This window comes from Populus alba, chromosome 11, assembly GCF_005239225.2.
Source record: "Populus alba chromosome 11, ASM523922v2, whole genome shotgun sequence".
NCBI lineage: Eukaryota > Viridiplantae > Streptophyta > Magnoliopsida > Malpighiales > Salicaceae > Populus > Populus alba.
The window spans coordinates 17466968-17481844 of record NC_133294.1 but is presented as its reverse complement, the minus strand read 5'-3'; the positions used below and the strand labels follow the sequence as shown (position 1 = coordinate 17481844).

At 35.2% G+C, this 14877-nt stretch overlaps 1 protein-coding gene across 2 annotated transcripts; it reads right to left on the bottom strand.

The window, feature by feature from the left end:
- Positions 1–2226: 2226 nt before the first annotated feature.
- LOC118031276 (lysine-specific demethylase JMJ28) lies at positions 2227–9991 on the bottom strand. Of its 2 annotated transcripts, XR_004684503.2 has the most exons (14): positions 8834–9991; positions 8606–8751; positions 8210–8315; positions 7977–8109; positions 7801–7864; positions 6959–7694; positions 5581–5910; positions 4399–4947; positions 4254–4326; positions 4084–4169; positions 3570–3689; positions 3380–3447; positions 2570–2690; positions 2227–2469 (listed from the first exon to the last, which is right to left on the bottom strand). XR_004684503.2 is itself a non-coding variant. In XM_035035628.2 (13 exons), exons 1-13 carry the CDS (start codon positions 9464–9466, stop codon positions 2666–2668), a joined length of 3069 nt encoding a protein of 1022 aa, XP_034891519.1. In that variant the 5' UTR covers positions 9467–9990; the 3' UTR covers positions 2227–2665. The 2 variants fall into 2 exon arrangements, 1 of the variants encoding a protein (XP_034891519.1); XM_035035628.2 differs by having other exon boundaries at positions 2227–2690; positions 8834–9990.
- Positions 9992–14877: the final 4886 nt, after the last annotated feature.

Genomic DNA, 14877 nt, shown 5'->3' with positions numbered 1-14877 from the left:
TTCAAAGATGCCCCCTTGTGGTCTGTGTCTGAAGGGACCATAAACTTCCCTGTCTGGAGGAAAGTTTAATATATAGGTGGTGACTTTCCTATTTAGGTGGTGACTTTCCTATTTAGGGGATGATAGTGTCTTGAAAGGAGTAACAAAAATCTAGGACACGGAGGACACGTGTCATTAATTTAATAAAAAGAATATGTGAAAAGCCAATGACAACAACTAAAAAATAAAAATTAATAGTAAAAACATAAACGCTTACTTATACTATGGAAATATATATTTTAAATATATTTTAAATGTTTTAATTATTATTTATAATAAAAAAATTGAATGAGAATATGATAATTTATAAAAAGTATAAAGAGGAAAAAAAAAAAATTCTGAAATTTAATTACTAATGAATCAAGGTGGAAAGATGAACTGAAAAAAAAAAAAAAATTTTAATAAATAAAAAAAAACCTAGGCTAGAGCTTGAGGTATAGCACTGTCATAAATTAAATTGGGCTTGGTCATAAATTAAATGATGGAGGAGAAACTAAAAAATATCAATAAAAAATATATAAAAAAATATTGAAATTAATCAGTTTAACTTAATAATCCATGATTTAAGTTATGAGACTAATAATTTTATATAAAAAAAAAGCAAAAAAATATGAAGTTAAGACTCAATATTAAATAGATAAAATTTTTTTAACAAAAAATCAATTTTTAAAAAACCTAAAACAAAACTAAAGTTCAAATCGGGTTAAATTTTTAAAACTTGTGACCCATTTGAGACCAAATTATTCTATAAAAGGTAAATATGAAAAAATAATGAAATAAGGATTTTCAATAATCAAAATATTAAGGGATGAGATCGAAAAAAAATCAATTAAGAAAAGGATTACAAAGTAAAACAAATAGTAATTATAAAAAAAGATAAAATTTTCTATACAAATTAAATGAAATAAAATAACAAGATAAAATTGAAAAACAATCATGAAAAATGATAAAAAAAAATAAGCGATAAAAAAGAATCATGATCCAATTAGATATAAAAATAAAATGAAATCAAATGATAATGGAGAAAATTAAAAAACAAAATCAACTTCAAAAGACATTAAAGGCAAAACAAATAGTAATCAAAATAATTAAGATAAAATGACATATATAAATTGACATGCTATATTTATTTTTTGAAAGAATTGACATAAAACCCAAGGCCAAGAAGAGAGAAGAGAGGGGAGAGAAGAAAAATAGTTCACATAAGCCTACATTACAATCATCCTCTCCGATATGTGAAACCCACCGCCTAAAAGATCTTAAGTGCACTATCTCTAATGCCACCGAGAAAGATAGCACTTGGAAGGCTAGAGGAAAAAATATTATTATTATTATTAAATATTTTATATTTATTAAAATATCAAATTACCCTGAACTTGATTATAATAAAAAAAAAATCAAGAGGAAAAATACAAAAAAAACTTGGAAACAAGCTTTTATTTTTTTTTTTTTTTATTTGAACTTTTAAAAGCAATTCAAATATTTTTAGTTTAAAAAAAATGAAAAAGATAAAAAGAATCCCTAAACATGAGTTTTATAATTTTTAGCTTTTAAAGATAAATTAGTTATTTTATAGAGTTTAAAAATTATAAAAAAACCATTTTGACCTCAATCTACCCGAATCTATTTTATAATAATAAATAAACCTTTATGAATAGAATGTTATCCTCCTATGACCAAGTGCATTGAGTTTTGATGGGAGGGGCAAATACCCATATCATTATTCCAATTCACAACGTATCTTATTCAAATTCACAATGTGTCTTAGTGGGCTAATTTCTTTTGTTTTTGTTTTAATTTTAATTCAGCATGTGAGAATATTTTGAAGATTTCATGCATTTCGCAGGTTCCCTGGCCACAGTGGGTTTGCTATTCTGCTTTACAACTCTTTTTTGAACTGAACTCTCTTTAGGAAAACTGGACTCTTCTCTTTGAAGAGGGGAGATGCTTATGAGGATGGAGTATGCCACCACTTTCTGTTCTTGGACGTAGCGGGTCTCTTAGATTCGTGATTGAATCTCAAACAATCCGTTGCTGAAACTCCAAACCATTCTTTATAGAGGCAAGGAACATCAAGGATAAGAGGCCTTTCAAAACCAAGCATTGTTACTCCAATCAACGACAATTTTTGCAAGAATATCAAGAGCTTTTTTCATGGAAATTGTCTAGCATCAGATGACTGCAGCATGAAGAAACTATCACAAGGTTGTATATATATAAAAAAAGAACTAAAGAATCAGTCATTATTACAACCAAACTGATTAGTCATTATATACAGTCGAACAGATCGATCATATATACGTGCTGTTGCAGCAAGGGGAGAAAATGCTAACCTTAATGAACCCATGTACAAGTTGTTGCAGTAAATGAGGAAACCAATGCAATTTTTTGATAACAAAAAGTTGGTGTTTTTCACCATGAATGAGAGATCTGCGAAAATTAGCCTTCTAATCATGGAGGAGATGGAGATCTATCAAAATTTCTGCATGCAAAAAAAAAAAAAAAAAGCAGTCGCAGCAGAGACCAATACCCTGCACGATTCATTTGTAACAGCAGCAGAAGCTCTATGCCTCCGCATCAGGTTCTTCCCTTCTATGAATTATCTTTCCGTTTTCAGTCCTTGCAGTTAGCCATTGAGGTCCATGCTGGTCCTAAATTATGAAGCACATATAAATTGCCTGGACAGAAGAATCTTGCTGACACATGCTAATTAAAGTTCTTAATATCCATTTGAAGCATAACATATAGTTCAGTATGTGTTAGTATCATGCTTACAAACATGAGGAAAACCTGATTGGCACTCGTGTCATTAAAAAAGTATCTAGAGGATAAAGCCTCATTCAATTTCTGGGGAGACTTGGGTGTAAGATGCGCATCAGCAGTTCATCTGAAAGCATAAGCGAAGGGATGGATAATAATTGCCTAAGACAAAACTAGGAACATGGACACCCCTTTTTTTTTTTTTTTTTTTTTATTGAGAATAGATCGTCAAATTTATTTGATTCCGTGATTCTTGTCCATCACAAGGATTTTGATATAATCTCCCTCTAAAAGTGTTCCACAACTTGGCAACCATCAAAGATATTCATACAAACAGGTTCTAGTTCATTCTCCTGAACATATACAAGCCATGCTTCCCAATCCAGGTGATGTGTTTTTAAAATATACACTGACACTGCATCTGATTTTCACTATTAAAACTTGATGAATTTCATGCACAATGTAACACATAATCATGAAAGAACGTGAATATCTTAAATTATTAGATGACCAACATACTGAGAAAGATCGAAGAAAAAGAACAGAACTCATGCATTTCAATGTGGAATGTGGCGCTTACTCTGCCCGTGTAAGCTCATGAATTTTTCTGACTGCTCTATTGATACTGTGCAATGCCATTTTCTTCACCTGGTTTTTGCAAAAAAAAAAAAAAAAAAAAAAAGAATAAAAACAAAACAGAAAAAAAGTAAAGAATTCATCACACGGGCAAGGATGGAGAGGAAATGTGTACACCTTCATGTATAATTTACCTCTAAACTGTCAACTTTGGCCTTATGGTTCTCTGGAAGTTGTCGTAATTCATCCATCAACTGAATACATTCAGTAACATTTTCTGGCGAGAGGAAGTCCAGAACCACGCTGACGCATGACTGCAATTCGCATGAAAAGTCAAAAGAACAAAATTAGCAATCAATATTGCAAAGAAGTCAATGCAGATCTTGAAACCAGAACCAGAAAATTTGACAATAAATCAATTTGAACATGACAAAATCAAGTGTGTTACAAACTCTCTATCTTCCTATCTCCTTCAGATTCCAAGTACCGATGTAAGCTTAAAAAATGTTGGAGAACTGGTAAGATTTTTTATGAGAGAAAACATCAGGAAATTTTGACAAATATACCTAACACCGTGGTAAAAGAGCTTTAGATAGAGCAGATTTTTTGAAAAATAGCCAACAACGGAGTATGAATGGATTCTAAGAAAATTAGGGCAATGACAACAAGATTTCTAAAAAACTAATTCAATATTATTGCACTTGTTACCTTAAGATTTCTAATTTGGTATGGGCATCCAGCAGGAACAATCACTGCTTCTCCAATATGTTGATCAAAACTCCAGGGTTCAATTTCTGGAAGCATCAGGCAAGATGGGAATTTAAACAAACTTCATATTTGTCATCGTAAGAAAAGAGGCAAATAGAAGTTTTACTTACTGAACTCCTCCTTCAGTCTCATTTTATGATATGCATCAAGAAAGAAATTCTGATCAAGTATTGGATGAATCATCTGCAAGAGAGAGACTAATAAATAATCCACTCTGACCTGCTAATAGAGGCTGACATCTTATTCAAAACTTACATGCTTTTGGAAGCCGTATGTGTGAGTGAACTCATTAGAGTGCCTTCTAAGGTATTCTACAAGCTTGGGAACATCCTGTTTACGAAAGACATCCCATTGGGCACCACAAGACTCGGATATGAAATGATTGGAAGTCTCCGAGTGATTCCCATGAAACTTAAGATTATCTGATGACCTTGAACTTTTAACAGGTCCAAAGAAAAATTTTGAGACTTCAGTATCAGTATCAGTGTGAGAATCAGAATCAGAACCAGAACCAGAACCAGAACCAGAATCAGAATCCCCATCATGGAACACGTCTCTATCTCTCAGATTTGAAGCATGAGTTTCATGTCTTGCAGCAGAGAACCAGGATACTCTAGCAACTTTCTTGTTTACTTGCATATCTTCTCTGAACATATCATGCAATTCCACTTCAATGTTTTCCTCATCTAAAGGTGCTTCTCCGCTCTCTTTATTCTGGTCCTTGTGCTTTGTCATTAACTTTCTTATGTAATTAAGCTGTTTTGTAGATACAGGGACATCAGTAGCATGTGCCAAAATATTAACCTGAAATTAGAAAGACAAATGAATGATTCATGCTTTTTGTAAACTCTTCACAGAATAACAAGTTTGCAGAAACCATTACAAATTATGCTAAAATTGTGGGGCAAGCAGGAAGCTGTGACAAATAAAGATTCAAGAGGTGCTATATAAGAAAAAAGAAATGCAAGTCACTGCATACAGCAATTACAGAATAAGACTAATTACAATAATCTTGGTCTTTGCTTGGTTCACCCACCTAGATGATGAGACCAATAATTGATATTACTTCAAAACTATATATAAGCACAGATTTTGAATTGTTTTTGAAAAAAACTTATAAAATAGGTAGCAATCCATGCTAACATATTACTTGGACGTTGTCACATACACATTGCTCAGAGCATAAGGAAGAAATCAAGGAGATGGTTCATTACAGATTTGGAAGCATAACAATTTCTGATACTTGCTTCTCAGAATGCTGCATGCTTTCTAAAACGCTTTAGAAAGCAATTGCGTACTAAACATGCATCTTGCGTGTGTGGTGCCAATCAAGAAAAAGAATAGGAAAAAAAAAATCACGAAGTAAATTAAAATCGAAGTTCAGGGAAAAATCTAAAGAGGATTAGACTGATAGAATTTAAATAGAGCCACACTTACCACATCATATGAATTATAACGCAGTTTTGTCACAGAATCAGACTGTGAAAGATTCTCACCACTTCCATATGAGATATAAAGACAAGGACCCAGATCAGACTTTGAGGTTTCCTGCCCCAAATCCGCAGCAATGTTTAGAACACCTGAAATGGGGTCCATGTATTCTGGAAGTGGTAGAGCCTGAAGGACGTGACTATAATGAGCTGGAAAATGTTCCTGGAATAAATAAGAAGAAAGCAAACCCTTCAATTTCAGCTTCTCATGCCATATGTTGGCATTCGTCAGGCCCTTAAAAGAGCCCATAAACATCTGTCTTATACCAATTTCTACCTGCCACACCAAAGAAAAATTGTTGGGAATTAGAGTTTTGGTCTCAAATTCTTGACCAGAAAAAAAAGGAGCAAAAAGCAGCAGGAAATCTGAATTGCAAAATGTTCATTATCATGAAAAAGGGAAAAAAAGATTTCAAAGAAAAGGTGTTAAATGGAAAACACTAAACAGTTCGCAGGAGCATAGAATATAAACCAGTGCTAAGCTTAGAGTCCAAATCAGTCTAATTTCTTTTCATGAAGTAAATATAGTGTATATGAACATTTTCCCTAAAGACAGCCATCAGCACAAGTTTTTCCATCACAATCAAATTAAGAGGAGGAACCTGGCATTTTGCAACTTGAAAAAGAAAATGTCCTCCTGAAGTCAGATAAAGCGGAAAAGAGAAGTGAAATGCCCCAAAAGTTTGGACGCTAGATTATGCTGATTTAACAGTTAGCAGCCAAACTAAAGAGAAAAAATAAGATATTTTGAAAAATATTCTAGATTCTCTAGCATCCTCTAGGAATCTTTCAAGGCTAGTAGCTACATTTATTTAGGTCCTCCAGAGCGTCAAATTCTTTGAAAATCAGAGAAATTGGAAAGGAACCTTCCAGCCACAAACAATTAATTATTGTTCTCAAGGAATTTTGTACCAGCATATTTCTATTCCTCTTATGATTTAAAGCTTTACAGCTCACAAATATATCGCAAAGAGATTTGTTTTTATATTTGCATGTACAGAAACATTAAACACTCCAAATTCATAATGTAACCAATTTTCAACGCTCAATTCCCACCCCAGCAAAACCAACAGGTAACAACTCAGTAATGTACAAGAGATTAACTCGTCTTCTAATAACTCATATGTTCACCAGAAATTGAAGAGAAAGCCTTGATATTATTTTGAACTATGCTGGTTTCTTGGTACAAAATACTGACACCATCTGATATTTGATACCAAAATAATGACACCATCTGATATTTGACATTTAAAAAAGAAACACACTAGGCACATGCACGACCACACAGCATATTAACACAGCACATGGCTGAGAAAAACACTAACCTCAAACCAGTCCGAGCAATCTGTAGCTTGCCCATTTTGAGATCTGGCAGCATTATTCTTAAGATAATTGCAGAACATGACTATTGGATCCCAACTCAAATCAGATGTACTCTGAAGCACATTACGAACTATCACAGGCTGACCTCTGCCCCAGTGCTTCTGAAAGTGTTCTAGGTTATCACTACGAACATCCATGATGGTTGGATAATATAAATGGTTATCACCAGAATCTTCTCTTGCAGCTGCTTCTTGCAGCTGTCCAATCCCGTTAGATTCACAATCCATCCCAACACATAATGCGCAACATGATCGAACATCCAAGGTTTCTGGTAACTCATAGCAGCCAACTAATTCTTCTGCACTTACTTCCAGATCTTTTGTCCAACATAAGGGGAAAATGCAACTCAAATCAAGTAGGCTACCACCACAACCTCCAAACTTTCTAGAGGGACAAGGTATACCACCATTACGATCCACAGCACTCTGACAAGGTGAGAATGTCGAACCAAGATATTTGCTGCCGTAACTCTGCTTTGTGGCACAAAGTGATTTCATTTCTGAAAGTTGTTTGCCAGGTATACAAGCTTTCCTTTCATTTGGACATTTGCATAAAAGAGTTTTAACACCTCCATGTACGCCCCCATGAAAAATATCCCGACAACAACTTAAGCAAAGGTTATAGGAACACTCAGGACAGCTCCTATGGAAATCCACTATGGAAGTCTTGCAGTTATTGCTGCACCAAAAGTCATACCATGCACCAGAGAGCAGATAACAAATTGAAATCAGATATGTTAAATGTTAGCAGATCATCATAACTTTTTCATAGGCAGATTATATACCAGCAACATTGCTTATTGCAGCTGACTTCAGCCTGCTGGATTTGAACTTCAGAAGGCTTCTGGCCTATCACAGACCGAAGGACATTATAAAAAGACCTTCTATGGACATTCTACAATAAGCTATGAAAAGTGGAAATCAATTGCAGAATATCAAGAAGTAGAACTATGATCACTACCTTTTATTTTCGCCTCTATTTCTAGCTCAATGCTCTGATCTTGATTTATTTGTTTCAGTATGGGAAGAAGCATGCAAATCAAATAATGAAAATGTAAAACATCGTCTACTTCACTTTTTCCCTTGGACAAGTCCTGAAACATAATAGTTTTTGCATATATTTAGACATCATGATTCAGCAAGAAATATGAAAGTACTACGTCTAGCTCGCTTAGAAAAATTTAGAAGCCAGACCTTACATGCAATGTCCCTACATTGAATCGCTGAGCAGACCTTACACCTGCAGGTTCCACGACACATAGGACATTCCATCCTAACTTCTTCTTGTGTTTCCAAATACCTAAATTCATTTCAAAATCAAGAATCACAAGTCAGATTTTACTCCTAAAGACAGAGCATTAGGCTGAAATCACAAAATCACTGTTTTCAGCACTAGCTGGAGCTATATATAGAAAACAGTTGGCCTAAAGGATACAATAATTATTAAACAGTCCACATTATTATAACCAATGCTTGTTCCATACAAAAAATGACAACTTTTTGCACATAAGCTTCAAAAGGGTAAGATATCTGGCACCGAACAAAGAATACAAGTCAAATTAAACAAATTAACATGCAGAAACAACATACTGCTCTTTGATGCAATCCAAGCAATAATACTCTTTCCGACAACTCGAACACCTAATCAATGTCCTCGATCCACTATTCCTACACCAGTGGCACTTCTTCCTCTTCCCCTTCCTCAATCTCACTCCATCCCTCTTATACGGCAAAACCTACAAAAACCAATCAATCAAAAATTGAAATACAAAAACTTTCAAAACACAACTCAAATACCAAACAAACAACAAAACCAACCTGCAATTTCCCAACTGGCATTGGCTCAACATTTTTAGACCTAAAACATCTTCTAGCAGTACTAGCCCCGTTAGAAACATCTCCTCCAATCTTAATATCACAATGTGAACTAGAACAACCCACATTGCCATTCCCAAAACTCTTAGCAGGTGATATTGCCATGAACCCATTTGGCAAATTTCTCATCAACTCTTCTCCTTCTCCTTCTTCACTCTCACTACAGTCATTCACATTATCATTATCATCACCATTATCAACACTTACTTTCTCCGAAAAACTTTTCCTTTTCTTACTCTTCCTCTTCTCCATTTCTTTCTGTAACACCATCCTAATCAAATCCAACTGTAAATCCCCTCTCTTCAATTTCTTTCCTTTCTTCTTAAATTTCCCTAATTTCCCCCCTTTTGAAGAAACCCTAATTAGGGTTTCAGCATTAGAACTTGATGTTGCTGATTTCTTGCTCTTCTTTCTCTGCAATTTCAAATTCTCTGGAACTTTCCTTCTATACTGCCTATGGCGGCCTTGAAGGTGGTGAATTTCACAGAGCTTCTTATCCTCCATCACCCGCCGGTTGCACCGCCATTGCCGGCCGTCTGTTCTCTTGCACCGGAGGTGGTCCGGTAGTGCCTCCATTAAAAAAGAAATGTTTGGAAATTTTCCCGGAAAGTCCTGGTGTTTCTCGGGAAAGTGACAGAAAGTTGGGATTTTTATTAGAGAGAGCGAAGGGAGCAAGACTGGAAAGGGTTTTTAAAGAGAGGATTTATTGTGGGGCGCGAGAGTGGCAAGTAGGTTAATTGTGAAGAAAAGAGGAGGAGAGTTTGGGGATAAAAAAAAAAGGGGAAATCTTGAATTATGGTCACGAGAAAGAGAGAGCTTGACAAGTAATGGACTCTCATAGACAGGTGTTTATATTTTGAACTGATTGTATTGTATTTATGAAAAAAAAAAAAGAATCTTTTCAGGATTTTGCTCTGCTTTCCCCCCCTCTTTTTCACTTGACATAGATATCTCTGCAGTGACTTTCTGTTTCTGTACTTGGGTTTCTGTTTCTCGATTTCTGCTTTTATAGTAGTATTTGACTTTATATTTGCATGGATTTTGGTTCATGGGATGTGGTTTTAGTCTATGTTGGTGCTGTCTGTTTTTCTAGATTTTATGTTTGATGTAAGAATTGAGACTCGTTAATGTTTCAGAACTCGACAATTTCAGGATTCAGGTTCTTTTTGTGGTGTCCATTGTGCAATGATACATATAATAAGTTGGATTTTTGTGGTGTGATCTTAGATTATGCTGCCCCTTTTAGATTTTGTAGAAAAATAGTGTTTCAGAATTTGGCAATTTCAGGGTGGTTAATTGGGGTCAAGATTTTTGAATTTTTGGGTTATTTGGTAATCAGATAGCAGCAGGACAGCTTTTATATATCCACTGCAGGTTTTTTTCCTTGAGGAATTTAGCTGCATTTTTCAAATATATAGCAGTCGTGATAAATAAACGAGACTAAGTTTTTTTTGCTTGCACGCCAAGTTTTTTTTTTTTTTTTTTTAATATAATTTTGTAACCCTATTTATTTTTCTACGTGGTCTAGTCTTGGCTAAATATAGAGCTATAAAAGTGGGCTAAGGATCTGCATATTTTTCTCTTGTTTTCTGCATTAATTTCGCTGCTTATTGAGACCAAGTTATTCTTCAGTCTAAAGGTTGGTTGAAAGCCAACTCGAGTATGAAAAACTATTGAGCATCCATGATTTGGTGTCAGGCTGTCAGTTCTGCTATTAATGATGCTTATTAACCCTTTCACCTACTCATCCCACAAAATTCATCGTCTAAAACAAGTTCTAACAGCAAGCTTCAGATGGATGGACGTTGTCTGCATAATTTAGTTCAGTTCATAGTGTCCTGTGCTAGGAAGAGTGTCCTAGGTATTTATATTATGTAAAATAAATATGTCTTCGAGATAGTTCTAAGAAGAATTTTTAAACATTAAAACAAGAAATCAAGAGAGATATGTTCTCTCGGTCTTGAATATCTTTATTTTTTCTATCTCGAAGCAGTTTAATTTAGATTATGGATGCTTAGAAGCTTACCCGGGACCTAAAAAAGGGTGTATGAAATGAAAAGATGTGGTGGGATGAAGGAGGAGGTGCATTTGCTACGCCATGCTTGAAGCTTGTCCAGGCATCGAAAAACTGAAGTAAAAATATGTAGAGATTTGACTTGTCTGGTACCATTGGGCCCTCGTATCTCTGATTCCAATGCTTCAAGATGCCTTTTAAGTTTCTAACAATACATGGGACAGTACAGGGATAGGGCACATGGTGGTTCCTTTGTGAACCTCAAAAACTGTTGCAATCTTAGCATCTTCTTGAAACTTTTTTAATGGGAGTGGACAGAGAAAAAAAGAGAAAAAAGTTTCTCTAATTTATGTTAATTCTGATGAGCAGTAGGGCAGCTGACAGATCAAAAAAGGTATCTAATTTGTGTTTATTCTGATGATCAGCCTGGAAAATAAGCCTGCGACTGGTTTTGTGGCTCACTGGACCTGGGTTTGGGTTTTGGGTTCAGTGCAAGAATCCTGGGAGTTGAACTGGATTCATTCAAAGAAAAGAAATGTTCAGAAAAAAGAGAGACTACAAACTAGTTGCCTAACTATGAACTGACTCTCAATGTAGTCCCCAACTATTAATTTTATCAATTGGGCCCCCCATTTAAGATCCTCCCAAACTTTCCTCAATCCACACCTACACTCTGTGTCATATATGCAACTTACACATTCAACCATTAATAGACATTGAGACAATTGATAGTTTGGGGACCTAGATGAGAATCAATAGATAGTTGGGGGACAAATACGAGGTTTGCACAAAAGAAATATAAGAATAGCTGTGCATTTTATGGTGAAGGAGGCTGTGGATCATTGTCATTGGTGTAAATATACTTCACTTCACTCTCAAAGTGCTGCAAAAATAGAATGAATTCATTAGCCTGAAACTAGCAAATTAATAACAGAAAAGGAATCCAATCTTGTTCATAACAGAGAGAAGGGAATGCCTTGTCCATGATGATTCACCCTTTTACATATATCGAAAGAAAATGAAACAAAGTTGGGCTACACAAGAACAGCTACAGCGCCCGCCCTGTAGACATGGATCATAAATAGTGAGCTCTACAGACCACGCAAATGCCTGTTTCGCACCCACAATTAGGATCCACAACGGCACTTTCCTTTAGAATCCAACAAAAGTTTCTTCAAAACCATGCCCGGAAGAGTTAGAAAAACATGATTGAATGCAGCGCTGGTGAAATGATGCCATGCCCCATAAAGGGCTGGTAACAGTTTAATAACACAAAATGTAGGATTTCATCAACGCTGCACTCAATGATGGTTCTCCAATCCAGGAAAGCCTCCCCTAGCTAGCTCTCTTTCAATCGCAGTCGATCTGGACATCTTGATGCATTTGTATAAATAGCAAGCATATAAAATGCAGTACATTTACACATTTCTGCTTGTACTGCAATGTATCCCAGCAAAGTTGACATTAGTCTTCTCATGTTGGCTGCTTCGAGTAAAAAAAACAAAGATGACATGTACTACAGCTATTTTTGTACTGGGATCTTGTACTACATGGGCCCCCTATCAACCTCCATGTGGGGCAGGAGTTGTTTTTCCCCAGCTAGATTTGTGGAATATTTAAAAATGGGATAATGATTACTTTTTAAAAAGTTTTTTTATTTAAAAATATATTAAAATACTATAAATATTTCTTAGTCCTTTTCATGCTGTAATAAGCTCATCTTGATCTCTTGAGTGATGTGTCAGAAGTTAGATGTCTAATTTTCAAATGATGCTTGTTATTTTTCTAAGTCAACTAATTTCCACATCTCAACTATATATTTGGAGAATCTATACAATATATTATTATATAAAAAATAAACGATTGCATTTGTGATCGTGATTTGTATTAAAAACTTATTCAAGTGTTTTCTGCAGAAAATACCAATCTCTTTCTTGAAGGAAGTGCGTTCACTTTCTTTGGAGTTCTTTGAGGGGGAAGTACTTTTCTGCCAAAACTAGCATTTGGAAGGCAGGCTATCAGTACCATGGTCCCATGGATGTACGCAAGAGGAACCGGCCATTTTGGGAGGAAATTTGTGGTTCTTGTAAGAAAATGAGAAAAAGAATTTCATGTCATTTCTTTTTTTGATTGAACATTACCATAGTTTAAGAAAATGAAAAATACGGTGAGACACTAATCTCCAGTTCAATTGGTGAGCCGTTAAAATATGAAGCATCATAGGAACAAGAATGCCTGTCCTGTGCAAGAATCACACAAATCAAACAGTATTTACCTTCTGCTTATCTTCTTCGAAAAACAATCTTACCTTCTGCATTTTCATGTAAGATTTGCAAAATGGTATCAGGAGGAATGTTCCTCCAAATTTTAGGCTTCTGCAACTGATAGCCTACTTGAGCCAATTTATCAGCAGCTCTGTTGCCTTCTCTAAAAACATGAGTCACAAGGCAGTTTTTAAGCTCTGGGATAATCAAGTTCATGTAGCTAACTTGTCTTTATGCTTCCTTGCATCTAACTAGTTTCCTTTTCAAAATAATATCCACTAAAGACTTTGAATCTCCTTCAAGCCATACGTTGCTCCAGCCATCAAAGTTTAATTTAGTCCAACCTATCTGAGGCTTCTCCCATGCCCCTGGAATAGGATCTCTGTGCAAATTCCTGATCAAAATACGAACTGGGCTTTCTATTATTCTTCTTTGGCACCTCAAAATGGTAGTAAATGGCAAGATTGTTTACAACTCAAAGAAATTATGGAAAGTTTTTGATCCTTCTGAGGCTGCCTTTGCGCGGTAGCAATTCACCACTGGAAGTTTAGGGAAGACAAATGCATACAGAAGAATGCACATAAACTCAAAGAAAGTGGCTATCGCCGAAAATAACACTGCAAGGACTGACTAACAAATATCAGTATTTCTGTAAGCTATTTATTTTTCTGAACTATTCACCATATGAGAACGGTAAATGTTGAACATTGAACTTTTTTCAAAGATAATGAATTTGGTTGAACACTGAACCAATTCCGAAAGATGAATGAATTTGGCTGAACACTGAATCTATGTTGGAGAGATGCATGAATTTGCCTCGAAAGATGAAGAGTTTTAGACCATGCATGAATTAGTTTTTAATTACTAAATGTTTTCTCAGTATGTGTAATGAGATTGAAATAGTGAACATAATTTGATGAATAAAAGAATTGCCATACTCCACATATCTCTCCCTTCTTTTGAATGAGTTAGAAGCTTGAACAATTGATTGTTTTTCAACTCTAACAGTAAACTTATTATCATCATACTTGGTTGAAGAACAGCGAAGCAGAGGAATTGATAAATCATGATGGGCTCTTTAGCTTGTGTTTTCAGGAATTTGTTATGTGTGCTAACGCTGTGATTAGTGAATCTTCTTAACAAGAAAGAGCATTCAACAAGTTAAGATACTTGTTCGACAACAAAAAGAATCTTTAAGATAAGAGTTAACATCAAAGAAACATGCAAACATCGGATGCGAGCATCAGAGCACTAGCACAATTTTTCTCACTATAACACCATCGTTTCAAATAGAGGAAAAGGCTTAACACAATGATTTTTGCCTATAAGCCACAGCCAATCAAGGACAACCCCTGGAAATATGCCAGAAATATGCACAGCACAAGCAAATTGCCCAAATGCATTCTGTTCTGGCCCCTGCAAAAACCAACCATTTTTCATGAAGTGCCATAAGAAAACATTTGTTGCATGGTAACATGCAGATGGGCTATCCTTATAATCTTCGGGGCTCCTCTGTCAGGACACAAACTGAAAGATAAGCATTTGTTAATCCCTGGAAAGATGTTAGCATAACCATCCATCTCTGGTCACCATATTTTGCTGCGAAGTAGAAAGCAGGAACGAGGAGAAAAACTAGAAAGACCAGCAATCATGAATTTTGGACAAACACGCAAAATTCTGCCTCGAATGCTAGAGAAAGAAAACCATTT

What these genes read in the sequence shown, in the direction of transcription:
- LOC118031276 (XM_035035628.2), bottom strand. Translation starts at nt 9,466, where the DNA reads ATGGAGGCACTACCGGACCACCTCCGGTGCAAGAGAACAGACGGCCGG. An exon ending in TTGGATTGCATCAAAGAGCA is followed by an intron (nt 8,316 to 8,605) that starts GTATGTTGTTTC and finishes AAATGAATTTAG; the next exon opens with GTATTTGGAAACACAAGAAG. An exon ending in ATTGCTCGGACTGGTTTGAG is followed by an intron (nt 5,911 to 6,958) that starts GTTAGTGTTTTT and finishes TTGGTGTGGCAG; the next exon opens with GTAGAAATTGGTATAAGACA.